Source organism: Alternaria atra (genome assembly GCF_907166805.1).
Source record: "Alternaria atra isolate CS162 genome assembly, contig: 28, whole genome shotgun sequence".
Lineage (NCBI taxonomy): Eukaryota > Fungi > Ascomycota > Dothideomycetes > Pleosporales > Pleosporaceae > Alternaria > Alternaria atra.
In genome coordinates, this window is record NW_025091326.1 from 130,479 (window position 1) to 145,516 (window position 15,038).

Here is a 15,038-nt window from a genome sequence, read left to right on the forward strand (position 1 = left end):
CACATCTAGGTACATGGTGAGCATCGTGAAGTCACCTCCTTGACCATAGAGACTGTCCCACGGCTGAGCTCACCACCTTCGACATAACACAATCATTTCGCAGCATGGCATCGGCAGAGGGTTACGCATTCATCGGTCAGCGGCTCATCCCAAATCGCACTTGGTATTGAATTACTAATGACGACCAGGCCTTGGAGCCATGGGTTATGCGATGGCAGCCAATATTCGAAAAAAGATAAATCAGTCTTCAACCCTCTATATCAACGATATAAACGCTTCGGCTTGCTCCCGCTTCAAAGACCAATACTCGTCGTACGGTCCTATAGAAATTGTCACCACAGCACGCGAAGCAGCTGAAAATGCAAAAGTACTGATATCGATCGTACCAGGGGGAGACGATGTAAGGAAGGTATATCTAGACGAAGCGGATGGAGTTGTAGCAGCAAAGAGAGACGACGAAAGGATAATGCTAGAATGCAGCACAATTGACGTGAACACAACGAAAGAAGTAGGCAAAAAGTTGCAAGAAGCGGGAATAGGAATATACATTGATGCACCCGTCTCCGGCGGCGTACCAGCAGCAGAGGCAGGTACATTAGCAATGTTGATCGGCCACCCATCGCCACCACAAACACCGACTTCTTCAGCCTCTCCCGACTCCCGGCTCCTGATAACCGTCTCCATGCTCGGCCCACAATCAAAAGCATTTTACCTTGATACCCTCGGCGCTGGTCTAACCGCAAAGATATGTAACAACTACCTCTCCGGCACGGTCCTCCTCGCCACCGCCGAAGCCCTCGCGATTGGCGTATCCCACGGTCTTGATCCGGCTGCCTTGTACTCTGTGATCAAAAACAGTACTGGCCAGTCTTGGATGTGCGACCATGTCATGCCCATTCCCAATGTACAAACTGAGTATTGGGTGCCTAGTAACACTGGGTATAGACCAGGATTCAAGACGCAAATGATGCTCAAGGATCTGGGATTGGGTATTGAGAGCGCAAATCAGGTTGGTATCAGACCTAGTATGGCAGAGCAGGCGTTGCAGGTTTGGGAAGGAGCAGCGAGGGACGAGAGGTGTATAGATAGAGACGGTAGTAGCATTTATTTGCATATTGGGGGTGTTTTGCCGAAGGGATATGAAGACACGGGGAAGAAGAAGGAGGAAGGATCGTGGGAGTTCACAGGTTGAAGGGATTGTATCATCAAGTTGGATATGGTTGTGTCGCAAAACTCTTCCTGATACTTTCATGTATAATGCATGCGTCCTATTTTCCTTGGAAAAAATTCTGGAACACATCCTGGATAGCATCAAACCCTGCCATCTCCCCCAACTTCAATATCCTGTCATCTCTTCCAATCTTCGCTGGATCACCATCCGGAACCCACCTACTTGTGACACCATCAGCACTCGGCCCATACACTTTAGCACTTAGCTTTTCGGTCTGCACTGGCGGCCAAGGATCTTCTCCATTGACGAATTTGATGAAGTCTTCTCCATATTCCCGTGCCACTTTCTGCTGCGCATCGTCCAGGTGCTCGTTGTAGTTCTGGAAGAGATAGGATACATCCAGAATGTGGCCTGCTTCACCTTTGAAACGGCCTTCCCAAGGTATGCCTTCGTTGAAGTGATAGAGGAAGAATTTCGAGTCGGCAGTGTTAGGCCAGCCTTTGGCGAAGGCACGAGAAGGCGCGTAAAAGGAAATCTCGGAGGCGAAACGTAGGACTGAGAGAATACCTTCGTCATCAGGGGTCTCAGGAGTAATATTGTAGGATTTGAGGAGTTGTTCCGCTACATCCGGATGGGTGGATAGCGTAGCCTTGCAGGAATCGATGAACTTTTGCGCGATGCCGGGGTTGCGACCATCGAGACCCATGTATGCGAGAATATTCGCCTACGAATGATCAGCTCATCTATCGCGAGTGCCACAATGACATACTTACATCCAGTTTTGACTCTCCTATCATGAAAGCCTTGCACCACTTTCTGCCCGGCATCATGAAGGTTGGGCTATCCTCCTGAGATGAGACGGTAAGAAAATCCGGTGAGCCAGGCATAGTAATACCATCAATTGAGGGTAGCATTGGCGCTGTAGGTGGCACCTTTTGCCATAGGTCGTCCAAGGGTATACTCAGAAGGGCCTTGATACGATCCTCTGGTGACTTGTCTTTCAGGCCAAATGCTTCTATGGCCTGTTGATACGATGACTCTGCCACAAATTCTGGGATAGGCTTGAAAAGTAGTATGGCTCCTCCGGTGCTCAGACAACGCTTCATCAGCGGCTCCTTGGAGCATAGTAAGACTGTTGCAGACACTGCACATGTTAGTCCAATCTCTACATCGAGATCTTTGTGTACATACATCCACCAGCGCTCTCTCCGCATGCGGTGATCTCATCTGGATCACCTCCGAAGCCGCCTATGAACTTTCTAATCCATTGCATAGCCGTGCGCTGGTCGTAAAAGCCGTTGTTTGCTTTGTAACCTGCTTGGCGCAGTTCTTCGGAAGTCGCAAAGCCCGTGAAGCCCAATCGGTAGCTATACATATTAATACCTGTATTGATATTTTAAAATTCTTGAAAGACCCACTTGATGGTGATACCGATAATGGGTTTCTTCCTTTGGACAGACATCCTCACTATGGGGGCCGGGTCATAGTGTGGGTACCAACTACTTCCAACAGCAAATCCGCCTCCATGTATGAAGACAAAGACAGGCAGCTTCGCGTTGGGGTCAATAGCACCATCTTTGTTCGTCGGCACAGTGATGTTGAGATTCAAGCCTTCGAGATCAGAATGCGCCGGAACTTCTGGGAGTGGCAATGATTTTTGAATGAAGCCAAATTCCCGCTCGATAGCACCAACTGGAGATACTGGAGGAGGACTACTTCATTTAGCATTATAACTTTAAATTGACATAACTGACGTACCCAAACTTCGTAGCGTCCGTAGTTCCAGACCCATAGCTATCAACAAGCTGAGGTGCAGCCAAGCGGTCTTTTATCGAAGCATACTTTAGACCGAGAAACTGAACTGCTCCATCTACACTTTTGCCCTTCAATTCACCCAGATGTTCGTGTTCGAGAGTTGCCGACATGTGAGCTGTTGTATGAGAAAAGATGGTGCGAAGCAGAGAATTGTCGGTGATTCAAAGATCGACAGAGTATTTACTACACTCTAGTGTGTTTTGGAATTCGGCGAGTAAGGAGACGTATCCTTCGAGCTGCTCGTATGCAAATAGGTCCGTGGGGTAACGATGGTCCGATAATTTACCCCGCACTTGTACCTGCCACTCGAGTAGTGGGGCAATCACCAGCAACCAGATATCACTTGCACAATGTGGGGGTAATGCAGCAGCTAAGCCTCGCAACTACGAGGCTGTCGTGATTTGCTAGACGCCTGAGTCTGAGAGCCTTGAGCTCGGTAACTAGCAAGCACGTGTGCGACTAGGAAGAGAACTATCGGAGTACATGTTGTATGCAGCCAGCTGTTTGCACCATTAATACCAACCATGAAGGCTAGCCTACCTCATACCGATGCCTACGTCAAGCTTGCACTCCTCGATGGCGGCAGCTTTTTGGGAGATTTGAGCCGGATGCATGCTGGTGAAAGTGGCACGTTCCGTATGTATAACTGGGCGTTCTACATTTCGCACCAGGGAAGACACATACTCTGGGATCTAGGGTTAGACGAGGTACGTGAACCGAGGCCGAAGGAGGATAATATAGACTTCTTCTAAACCATTTGAAGGACCGAAGTTGTTACACCCCTTGGGTCAACAAATTCATGCTAGAGCATGTCAATCATGTTGGGCCTAGCAGAACCATCGTTCAACAATTATTGGAAAGAGGTGTACCCGCCGAAGATGTCGATACTGTCTTGTTCAGGTATGAGCTAAAGGTTGGGTCTAGCTTATGTTAGCTGAGCAGCAGACAGTCACGCTCATTGGGACCACTCGCGACCCATTAGCGATGTGTTTCCAAATGCAAAAGCGTATTTCGGTCCGGGCACGAGAGAGGCGTGCCAACCAGGGCACATGAAAGACCCAAGCCTGCAGTGGGACGGTCGCTTTTTCGATCCCGAGCATTCGACGGAAAAATGGGACGAGCTAGAAGGTGAATGGAAACCCTTCGGCCCTTTCGAAAGAGCGCTGGACTACTTTGGTGACGGTAGTTTCTGGATTCTTGATGCGCCTGGCCATATGCCGGGTAACATGGCGGCGGCTGCAAGACTGCAAGACGGCGAATGGGTGATGCTGGGTAGCGATTGTACGTTGTGTCATGAAATTTCCATTGGTCGTCGCTAATCATGTAAACTAGGTTGTCATTCGCGGTACGTTCCTCCAGGTTACACCAGGCGTTTGCTTACCGTCATGGTTGTTACGATCGGGCGTTTGCTGACTGGTTAGGGATTTGTTGAACGGCGCGCGAGAAATTGCGGAGTTTCAGGGCCCAGGGGCAGTGAGTATGTCTCTTCATACAGACCTTGCCTCTGCGAAAGATACCATTGCTAAGATACGGCTGCTTGAAACCAACTCTGGTGTTCACACCGCGCTCGCTCACGACGCGTCATGGCTGAAGAAGGGTACAGATCAGGTGCTTATGTCACTACTAGACGACAAGATGTGTGTCGCAGCCAAGGAGAAGATACCGTATGATGAGATACCATAGATCGAGAGTGAGGTACGAGCAGGGTTTAGTGTCCGAAGATTGGGCGCCTGATATCTAGGCAACGCGACGTTGTGGCGATTACGCGTTTTCCGTGACGTGATTGCTGTTGACTGGTATATACGGAGAGTGGGATGTCCTGACATCATCCTTCAATATTTCGATATAGTAACAAAATAGATGCACAATGCTTAAAGGGATATAGATGCAGCCTTTAAGTCAGCTGTGCGACGCTTACAGACGCGGTTGCGGTGGTTGGCTGCCTCAATCTCTACGATCACGCTAGAGATGTCTAATTGGAAGAACACCGTAATGATGTTTTGTGCCGCGAGACGCCGCGCGGGACGTTCGCATGCTCAGAATCAATTACCTATGCTTAAGCGCGCCCTGGACCGAACATTGGGAGTCGAGGATGGGGGTGCGAGCGATGCATGATGGTTATCAAAAAAATGAAGAAGATGTAGGGTGGGCCGCGCTTGCAGTACAAGTGCGTGAGGGATGCCCTAGAACCACGTCGCGACGACAGCACCATGACGCAACCCACCGACGCTGTTTCTATTGATACTACCATCGACTTCCAACGTTTCAGACGATAGCGAGTTGATGCGTCTACGGCCGCAATAGGCTATTCAGCGCTTCTACATCAGCGCGAGGCGTCTAATCATGCGCTAATCACCTAGTGCTGATCCCTGGCATCCATGGCACCAAGATCGGGGGCCTGCTGACTTGCACAACCTCAATAACGTTGAAGCCTGTCACACTCAGTGAACCTGACATTCTCGTCTTTCACTATGACTCTCCGCGATCTACCATGGGTGACAATACTCTTTTCCGGCGTCATCGCGGCACTCGCGTATGGGGCAATGAGGCTCGTCCAAGTGCGGCGCTTCTACAAGGACCTTGTACGTGGACAGTATCCATCGCGAGTTGCGATCGAGACAACACTGACGACACATGTAGCCCAAGCCGCCTCACAGTTTCTTCTTTGGCCATCTCAAATTGCTAGGCGAGACCTTCAAGTTACTACCAAGCGATGTGCACTATCAAGCAGCAGCCGTCACAATCGCCAGGAAGTATAATATGCCTGGTCTGTTCTATCTTGATTTGTGGCCAATCGCATGGGGGCAGATTGTTGTTACAGATCCACATGTCGCACTCGAAATGACAGCCATTCGAAACCACCCCAAGCATGAAGCAGAAGGACTAGTCATTGACCCCTTGATTGGGAATGGGAATATCGTCACGTCGAATGGACCACAGTGGAAGCACCTCCACAAGATGTTGAGTCCTGCTTTCGCCATCTCGCACATCACCAACATGAGACCAATGGTTGCCGACGAGGTAATGAAGTTTCGGTCGATTCTTCACGAGAAAGCCAAATCTGGTGAGATTTTCAAACTGGAGGACCCTACTCAGCACTTAACGTTCGACGTGATCTCAACTGCGACCTTTGGGCGATCTCTCGACGCTCAAACAAATGGCAGCCCTGCTCTGCAGCACTTTGAGAACATGTGTCGTGCTTTCATGACATCCCGAGAGTCCCTTAACTACATCCGGAATTTCTTTGTCAACAGGAAGGTTTTTGCCGAAAGAGATAAGCTGGATGCCATCATAGTAGATCTCATCAAAGAGAGATTCGAGATTGTAAAACGTAAGCAAGAAAGGCATTGAACTTTGACCGGGTGTGCGGCTGACATGCGCCTTGCAGGTGACAAGCTCGATCTCTCGGAAAAGCGAGGGCTAGGAATCATGGATCTCATCTTGCGAGATTATGTTGCAGAACGACAGAACGACGTCGAGAAGCTCGATCTCCAATTCATCGAAGACGCTCTAACACAGGTTAAGACGCTCTTGATCGCCGGGAGCGGAACCACGTCAGATACCGTCTGCTTTGGAGCTATGATGCTCAGCGTTCATCCTGAAGTAGTTCATAAGATGCGGGAAGAGCACGACCGCGTCTTCACCCCCGGTATTGATGCGACTTACGAGATGCTAAAAACGGATCCGTATAAACTGAACGAACTTACGTACACAAATCATGTTGTCAAGGAGGTCCTCAGATTCTTCCCGATAGGCAATACTGCGCGTAAAGGTATCGATACTCTCACATACCAGGGTCGGGAATGGCCGGCCAAAGATCTCATGATCTGCCCAGTCCAACTGGCTATGCACATGGATCCTGCGATATTCCCAGGTAAGTAACATCCATCAACCTTCCCGCCTGGTACGCACTCGGTCGCTAATACTTGCTCTCAGACCCGCTCAAGTTTGACCCCGATCGGTTTGCACGAGAAGACTTCCCGCGTCACGCATGGCGTCCATTCGAAAGAGGGCCACGTGCCTGCCTCGGCCAACCGCTGGCTATGGATGAGCTGTTGGTCACATTCTTGTTAACTATAAGAGATTTCGACTTTACTTGCGCAGACTTGAACCCCAACGAGACGCCTCGAGTAGACTGGTACGATCTGGACTTGACCTTCGGTGACCGCGCCTTCCAGGAGTTTGTGTTTGAGGCCAAACCACGCGACGGTATGCCGATGACAGTCAGCAAATCTAGCTGGCCATCGTAGTTACATAGCATGTTGCCGACTCCGGATGAAGAGACGAAGCACTTACAAGCCCGGTAATGGACCGCCCCAGACCGAACATTGGTTGGCAACTTGGGCGTGTATATAACGACTTGAAGAAACCCATGGTGGACTAAGCTTGGGGTACGAACAGAATTTTGCAAGGTACCTAGGCATTCCAGCTGTTATACGGTCAATACTATATCGCAAGTTTCCATTGTAAACTGCCGAGCGATTATGACGATACATGAAGAAACTATCGTTGTTGAGGCATAAGCAAATACGACCCGCGCTTCCATCCTATTCTTTCGTCACCCGGCATCGGCACATCCCTTGCGATTTCTCGGCCGATGCTTATGCGAGCTTGTCGTGTATTTTCAATATTGACCGAAGCCATAGAAGTATTCTTGCCGTGCCTTACACTTACCGCTCCTCGGACGCGTCGCTTACAGTCGTAGATTTCCATTCAGCCTGAATGCTGAGCCAATCGGAGTGCAGTCAGTTCCACTTAGCGCGAACCCCTCACAGATTTTGCAAGTACCATGGGGCTCCGCATGCGGCTCGGGTATACTCTTGGCTGCCGTATGCCTCTGAGCCAAGCAGCGGGAGTGGCTTCGGACACAAGAGTGGCTCGGTGGTCGGAAATAAGTGGACTTGCGACCGGTGGTCAACCGCGTGGCCATGATAACCATGACGTATAGACATCGTGGGCTTATGTCGTTACCAATAGTGTGCTGACGCAGGGTCACCGACTACGGCTATTTAGTTTGCTATAAGATATGGGGTGAAGAGATGGGGAAGAGAAGCATCAGGATCGTCCGAACCAAACAACCGGCATCATGCTCACCTCGACGCGTTCGCTGCAAGTGCTACTCGTCGCTGCGACAGGAGCTTATGCTCAATTCGTGTTTCCTGACTGCACCAATGGAAGACTGAGCAATGAGACCATTTGCGATGCCTCCGCATGTACGTTCATTCTTCTGTTGCTAGGCCAATTTTATCATACTGACCCCTTCCAGCACCGCTGGCTCGCGCAAAGTCTTTGGTAGCTCTTTACACCCTCGAGGAGAAGATTAATGCTACAAGCAGCGGCTCCCCAGGTGTTGCTCGTCTCGGCATACCACCTTACCAGTGGTGGAACGAGGGTCTCCACGGCATTGCTGGCCCGTATACCAACTTCAGCGATGAAGGGGAGTTTAGCTACTCAACTTCGTTTCCCCAGCCCATTTTGATGGGTGCGGCCTTCGATGATGATCTCATCACCGAAGTTGCAAAGGTCATCTCAACCGAAGCGCGTGCATTCAACAACGCGAACAGAACCGGTCTTGACTTCTGGACGCCCAACATCAACCCTTTCCGTGATCCTCGCTGGGGCCGTGGTCAGGAGACACCTGGTGAAGACCCCTACCACCTGTCTTCTTACGTCCAGGCTTTGATCCACGGACTCCAGGGCGATGCGTCTGACCCGTACAAGCGTGTTGTCGCGACTTGCAAGCACTTCGCTGGTTACGATGTCGAGGACTGGAACGGAAACCTCCGTTACCAGAACGATGTCCAGATTTCTCAGCAAGATCTTGTCGAGTACTACCTCGTCCCATTTCAGGCCTGCGTTCAAGCGAACGTGGGTGCTTTCATGTGCAGCTACAGTAAGTCGGACGTTTGATCCGTTTTTGAATGTGTTTGTAACTAACAAACTTCAGATGCGGTCAACGGTGTGCCAACATGCGCTGATCCTTACTTGCTTCAGACGATTCTTCGTGAACACTGGGGCTGGACTAATGAAGAGCAATGGGTCACATCTGATTGCGACGCTGTTCAGAACGTCTACCTACCGCACGAATGGTCTTCAACTCGTGGAGGTGCTGCCTCCGACTCTTTGAAGGCTGGTACCGACCTTACTTGCGGCACTTACATGCAGGAGCATCTACCCGCTGCTTTCCAGCAAGGTCTGCTCGAAGAGTCTGTTCTCGATCAGGCCCTCGTCCGCCAGTACTCCTCGCTTGTCCGCTTGGGTTACTTCGACTCTCCCGATAAGCAGCCATACCGTCAGCTCGGATTCGACGCGGTCGCCACGAACGCTTCGCAAGCGCTCGCACGCAGAGCCGCTGCCGAGGGTATCGTTCTGCTGAAGAATGACGGCACACTGCCACTCTCTCTTGATTCGTCCACTTCAGTCGGACTCTTCGGCGATTGGGCAAACGCAACCTCCCAGCTCCTTGGTAACTATGCTGGTGTTGCTACGTACCTACACTCTCCACTGTACGCTCTGGAGCAGCTCAACATCACCATCAACTACGCAGGCGGTAACCCCGGTGGTCAAGGTGACCCAACAACAAACCGATGGTCTAACCTTTACGGTACCTACTCTACTAGCGATGTTTTAATTTATGTTGGTGGTATCGACAACAACGTTGAGGAAGAAGACCAGGATCGTACATACCTTACATGGACTGGAGCCCAGCTCGATGTCATTACCGAGCTTGCTGAGACAGGAAAGCCAGTCATTGTTGTGGTCACTGGAGGAGGCCAGATCGACAACACCCCTCTCGTGAACAACCCCAACATCTCCGCTATCCTTTGGGCCGGATATCCTGGTCAGGATGGAGGTTCTGCCATTATCGACATCATCACTGGAAAGACTGCTCCCGCTGGACGTCTACCCACCACTCAGTACCCCTCCAATTACATTGCCAAAGTCTCCATGATGGACATGAACCTGCGCCCTGGTGAGAACAACCCCGGCCGCACCTACAAATGGTACAACGGAAGCGCTGTCTACGAGTTCGGCCACGGTCTGCACTACACCAACTTTTCCGCCAATGTTACTACCCAGATGCAGAACAGCTACGCTATCTCTGCCCTCACCCAAAACTGCAACACCACTGGAGGCTTCCTCGAACGCTGCCCCTTTGCTTCCGTCGACATCGAAGTATCCAACGACGGCGACGTTACTTCTGACTACGTCACTCTTGGTTACATTGCCGGAGAGTTTGGTCCCGCTCCTCACCCCAAGAAGTCACTCGTCTCTTACAAGCGTCTTCACAACATCGCAGGCGGCGCCTCTGACACCGCGACTCTTAACCTTACCCTCGCGTCACTTGCTAGGGTTGACGAGATGGGCAACAAGGTTCTCTACCCTGGTGACTACACCTTGTTGATTGATAACCACCCGCTTGCAAGTGTCAACTTCACTTTGACCGGCGAGCAGACTACGCTGGACTTGTGGCCTCAGCCGCCTGCTAACCGCACTGCTCAGGGTGTGAAGGGGGTTGGCGATTACTGGTACGGAGGATATGGAAGCGAGTACGCAGAGGAGCCTGCAAATCTCCAGAACACTATGTGAGAGTCGTATCGTTTAACATCATGAGATATATGTAGAAGCTATATGATACAGCTTTTGCACTTGGCACCTAAACATGTGCGTGTTCGCTTTCAGCTTCACCGTCTAGCTTTACCTAGGTAATCTGCTCCTCCCTAGGTCAACTGTCAGCCTTTGTGGTCAAAAGAGCGAGTGAGGATGTATGATTGTGTCTAGATAGTCAGCTAGTCCATCATGTCTCGTAACTGAACATGGCCAATAATGGTGTTCAAAGCACTTCCATATTTCTATGATCTATGCAACCCGATGTGCTGCAGGTGCTCTCCTGCTTGCGTTTATATAGAAGCCTCTTATAGCTTGCTAGAGTACCCGCCCGCCTCCTTTGTGAATAACACCTTCATCGGCTCTGCAAGCAGATCCTCCGTCTTCATCGCCTTTCCTAATTTCTTGAAGTCCTCGCTCTTCGCATGTGTCTCTAGAGCTGCTTTGTTCGCGTATCTAGTTATTATCAGCTTTGTATCTTTTCAGAAACTAACAGAAAATCTCACGTCTCAAGCATCACGAAGGTCGGCGCATCGCCCTTGACTTCGCGCTGTAGGTGGTACCGGAGTGTACCGGGCTCGTTCGCCTTTACAGCTTTAGCTGCGATTGTGAGAAGCTCTTCAACCTAGAAAACGTGAGCTTTTTGTATGGAATAGCCAGAGTTAGTGGAGGTATTAAGGCATACCCTGTCTGCCTTGCCGGGCTTAGGCGTGATGATGGCGATGATATCGAAGGGGCTGGACATGGTGACGTAATGTTTGATGCGCAACTGTTGACAGGCACAGATGGAGATATCTCAACGCTCAAATCTTCTCTAAGTATTAGAATAGATAGATGTATGTGATAAAGACAAACAGACAGCGACGCTACAGCTGACATACCTCAGGCCGTCGTCGTAGCCCTGAGTGCTCCGCTCTTTTTCAGTGGAGCCGAAAGATGCCGAGGTACGATTCAGACATAGCGGCACCTGTTGCATTCTTACTCTTCCTTCCATCCTCCCATGGTGGTCGCAATCTGCATAATCCCTTCCTCAAAAGTATTCGATGCTCGGGGCTCAACTATATGATGCATGCGCGCTTGCCGATATCTAACCAGTTGAGAGATTTCGGTCCCGCAACAAGTGCATTGAGAGACGAGTGAGCAGGATGAACCTGCGGATACGATTACTCAACGACTCTACGAAGAATTGTAAGAATTTCGGAAAAGTTATCATTCAATTTTTGGACTAAGGATGTACGTTGATTCGTACGTTCAAGTTGACTTTAGCGAGTCTGAAATCGAAGATACGCAGGGAACTATATACCATCGTGCTGATGATTGTCGCTATTTATCATCACTAGTACCGCTGTTTTCGGGTTCAATAACTGCTCTAGCTCCCAGATCATACCTATCGCCTTCACGCAAGAAGTAGAACCTTGCGTTTGGCGGTGGTAGAGGCCTCTCCCAGCTTCCTTCTCTCGTCCAAAAGCCGCCGTCGTAGATCAGCGCATACGTGCTACCAATGACTTCCAGCTCGTTCTTATTGACTACTAGCGCAGTGTCCTCATCAATCGCCAGTCCGAGTAGCTCTGGGTAGGCGTTCAGGATCTCAAACATGTCGAAGTGTCTGTTGCGTACTAGTACGTGCTGGTCGATGGCCGAGTTCTTGAGATATCCAAAGCCGACAGTGTGATCACCTGGAGACGACTCATCAGATTAATCTAGGACAAGGAGTTGCTTGTAGGGTACTAGCATGGTTGACAACTTACCTATCACGATGGTATTGTTCGCTGTATCACCGCGTGCGAGGAAACTGCCCATGATACTCGCCCCAGCACTGGATCCCGCGATGACACCTCCTGCATCTAGAACAGCCTGGAATGCTACTTCAGTCTTGGTTCCAGCGTATGCATCGACCAACCTCCACTGCCGTCCACCACCAAAGAAGATGCCATCCGCACCCAACAAGGGAGCAATGAACTCATCGGTGTCGGCGACGGCGGGATCGTATGTATGCAGAACCGTTACATTGTTGGCACCATAATTGCGGAAAGCTACGGCTGTAGTAAAGTTCTGATCATACGTATCTTCGCCGCCTGCAGTGGGAACAACTACGATGGATGCATCAGGGCCTCCAGCGAGAGAGATGATGCGCTGGTAGATGCTTTCGCTTTGCAAATTTCCTCCAACAATTACAAGATGACCATTTTCTGGACCGACATATGTCGTGTTGGTGCCATTCGTTGCGGAAATAGGACTCGCGATGGTCGTGACCGCCAAGGCGGCGGAATAGAAAAGAGTGGTGAACCGCATGATGGGAACACTGATATCTGGCGATTTTACTACTTCAGTCGGAGGCGCCTATACATATACTGCCAACTGCCAGTGACGGCGTCTTATCACGAAGTTGAGGCTGGTCATCGCATCATCGTTGGGTCCTGGTCCGATTGGGTCGAGATCGACAGCACCTGCCTGAAGTGTGTTAAAATCCCATGGCATCCCCACCCTAGTATGTTCCGAAACATTGGCACGGAGATAGGCGGTACAAAGTGGAGGATGGTTGCAAAAGGTTGATATATTGTTGAAGACCCACGAATTGATGCAACAGATTAAGACACCAAGGCGCTAAGTGAGTTGATGATGTCACCTGGTAGGCTAACACTGGATTGGAAGTGACCAACACATTGGAAACAACTATAACATTCTTTTGCTCTTACTAGCTATTTTACGGGGTTTGAAGGCGTTATGCATCTTGAGTTCAAAGTCACTGCCAGATAGGTATGCATCTCAGTCCTTCGCCACAGACTAGTACGCACGACAGTCATCGTCACTGGCATGATCATAACCATCGTCCACCTCCTCCACGGTTCGCTCTTCCACCTCGCTGGGTGTCAGTATTTCATCTTCTTCATGACCTGTTGTGGACATGGTGATCTTGCTGTTGATACTCGTGCTCGGAAGGGTCGTCTGGAGTGCAACCTAGTGGGTACTTGTAGAGATCATTTTTGCTTGAATTGCTGCTGGAATTCCTAGAAACACGTTATAGTGCGCCTGTCATGCGATTGCTCCATGTTTTTTTTCCAGCGAATATCGGCAAGTTTCTCGAAGCAGTCGAAAATCATAGCGACTGTAAAGGTCCTGCGATATCTAGAGGGATGTGGAAAATACCCGCTTCGCGCTAGTATGCAAAGTACACATGTGTTCCGTGAAATTCATCTGATTTCCTATGTTTCCAGTGTATATACCGGCATATAATGGCCGATAAGAGATAATCATTCCTCGGCGCCCTCCATCTCTATATCGCCTTCTTCGCCCTCTTCCTCCTCTTCTCCGCCTTCGGCCCACCAAAGTGTTGGGCCAAGACCAGGTTGGCCCATCGAGCCCTAAATCACACATTAGACGCACATAGATTCGCATGATTCCTACGACTTACGATGATCTTCCAGGCTGTCGGTCTCTCTTCAACGATCTCACCCTTCTCATCCTTCTCCACGATAGTTGGCCTTTGGTCGTACCATTCTTCATGCTCTACTCTGAATAAAACTGGCTCGCCCTTATCGAAGAACAGTTCCGTGCCTTCGGAGTTCCAGATCCAGACCATCTCAGCTTTGGAGAAAGACGAGTTTTCTGGCAGGTTTTGGTAGGGAACGAAGACTTCCGAGGTGAACTCCAGGTCAAGGATGATGCCTTCTTCGTTGGAAGACTTGATCCGTCCATATATGATCTCGCCGCGGAAAGGACGGAAGACAGCCATGCGAAATTCGACTGCGTGGCATGTAAGTAAATATGCTGGGATTGGCGCGAAAGTGCTTACTGTTAACGTTGACAAGTCCAGTCCCGTGACCGATCAAGCCTTCAGTTGCTGAAATAAGATCCCACATACAGAGGCAAAGACCAATTCCGGGAACGATCCTATTGCTGTATTTGTCGTTGACTACATCTTTAATGGCTTGTGCGCTAGGCTTCTCAAAGTCCTGCGGCTTGATCTGTATCAAGTCTTGAATCGTGGTCTACGGCGTAGTCAGTAGCAATTCGAAACCAAGATACAGCGCGATCATAAGCGACAAGATTTACGCGTAGTTGCATCCGTTTCTCTCATCTTTTCCTGTCGCTCAAATTTTCTGTCCAGCGGCGCGAAAGCGCACAGACGACGTGTCAGGCCTCGGATCGTGCTGGGACTTACAAGTATGAACATGATCGCAGTTTTGGAGGCTTCATGGATGTGAAAGGAAAGAACCGGTCGCTACCTAGACATGGTGGATATAGACAATAGAGTCAATGGTGAGACTCCTCTGGGTAACCGCTAGCGTTGCGCTAGTGATATCGATAAGGAACTTTTTGGATTGCGGACTTCCGAGGCGCGTCGCATCTTCTGCAACAGCCTTCCCAGCGTCTTTTCGCGATTCACACTGTACAATATACGTTTTCATGTAATTACTATTACTAATGCATTAAGCTTTCGATA

The 15,038-nt window shown here is 50.0% G+C and overlaps 8 protein-coding genes across 8 annotated transcripts; 4 read left to right on the forward strand and 4 right to left on the reverse strand.

Annotated features, from left to right (window-relative positions):
* Positions 1 to 104: 104 nt before the first annotated feature.
* On the forward strand, positions 105 to 1,192 carry ALTATR162_LOCUS7076 (uncharacterized protein; the record flags this gene model as incomplete). The annotated part of the gene is made up of 2 exons (XM_043314702.1): positions 105 to 135; positions 189 to 1,192. The coding sequence occupies 2 exons, from the start codon at positions 105 to 107 to the stop codon at positions 1,190 to 1,192; spliced, it is 1,035 nt and encodes a 344-aa protein (XP_043170637.1).
* A 76-nt stretch (positions 1,193 to 1,268) lies between these two features.
* On the reverse strand, positions 1,269 to 3,096 carry ALTATR162_LOCUS7077 (uncharacterized protein; the record flags this gene model as incomplete). Its single annotated transcript, XM_043314703.1, has 5 exons — positions 1,269 to 1,895; positions 1,945 to 2,315; positions 2,363 to 2,538; positions 2,590 to 2,883; positions 2,930 to 3,096. The coding sequence occupies 5 exons, from the start codon at positions 3,094 to 3,096 to the stop codon at positions 1,269 to 1,271; spliced, it is 1,635 nt and encodes a 544-aa protein (XP_043170638.1).
* Positions 3,097 to 3,510: 414 nt separating this feature from the next.
* On the forward strand, positions 3,511 to 4,669 carry ALTATR162_LOCUS7078 (uncharacterized protein; the record flags this gene model as incomplete). The annotated part of the gene is made up of 5 exons (XM_043314704.1): positions 3,511 to 3,693; positions 3,750 to 3,886; positions 3,936 to 4,267; positions 4,319 to 4,331; positions 4,408 to 4,669. 5 exons carry the CDS (start codon positions 3,511 to 3,513, stop codon positions 4,667 to 4,669), a joined length of 927 nt encoding a protein of 308 aa, XP_043170639.1.
* A 788-nt stretch (positions 4,670 to 5,457) lies between these two features.
* On the forward strand, positions 5,458 to 7,236 carry ALTATR162_LOCUS7079 (uncharacterized protein; the record flags this gene model as incomplete). Its single annotated transcript, XM_043314705.1, has 4 exons — positions 5,458 to 5,568; positions 5,627 to 6,317; positions 6,375 to 6,860; positions 6,923 to 7,236. 4 exons carry the CDS (start codon positions 5,458 to 5,460, stop codon positions 7,234 to 7,236), a joined length of 1,602 nt encoding a protein of 533 aa, XP_043170640.1.
* An 836-nt stretch (positions 7,237 to 8,072) lies between these two features.
* Positions 8,073 to 10,576, forward strand: ALTATR162_LOCUS7080 (uncharacterized protein; the record flags this gene model as incomplete). Its single annotated transcript, XM_043314706.1, has 3 exons — positions 8,073 to 8,199; positions 8,253 to 8,879; positions 8,934 to 10,576. 3 exons carry the CDS (start codon positions 8,073 to 8,075, stop codon positions 10,574 to 10,576), a joined length of 2,397 nt encoding a protein of 798 aa, XP_043170641.1.
* A 326-nt stretch (positions 10,577 to 10,902) lies between these two features.
* On the reverse strand, positions 10,903 to 11,339 carry ALTATR162_LOCUS7081 (uncharacterized protein; the record flags this gene model as incomplete). The annotated part of the gene is made up of 3 exons (XM_043314707.1): positions 10,903 to 11,050; positions 11,101 to 11,219; positions 11,280 to 11,339. 3 exons carry the CDS (start codon positions 11,337 to 11,339, stop codon positions 10,903 to 10,905), a joined length of 327 nt encoding a protein of 108 aa, XP_043170642.1.
* Positions 11,340 to 11,917: 578 nt separating this feature from the next.
* On the reverse strand, positions 11,918 to 12,886 carry ALTATR162_LOCUS7082 (uncharacterized protein; the record flags this gene model as incomplete). Its single annotated transcript, XM_043314708.1, has 2 exons — positions 11,918 to 12,270; positions 12,343 to 12,886. 2 exons carry the CDS (start codon positions 12,884 to 12,886, stop codon positions 11,918 to 11,920), a joined length of 897 nt encoding a protein of 298 aa, XP_043170643.1.
* Positions 12,887 to 13,845: 959 nt separating this feature from the next.
* On the reverse strand, positions 13,846 to 14,768 carry ALTATR162_LOCUS7083 (uncharacterized protein; the record flags this gene model as incomplete). The annotated part of the gene is made up of 4 exons (XM_043314709.1): positions 13,846 to 13,956; positions 14,007 to 14,338; positions 14,388 to 14,583; positions 14,757 to 14,768. The coding sequence occupies 4 exons, from the start codon at positions 14,766 to 14,768 to the stop codon at positions 13,846 to 13,848; spliced, it is 651 nt and encodes a 216-aa protein (XP_043170644.1).
* Between the last annotated feature and the right edge of the window lie 270 nt (positions 14,769 to 15,038).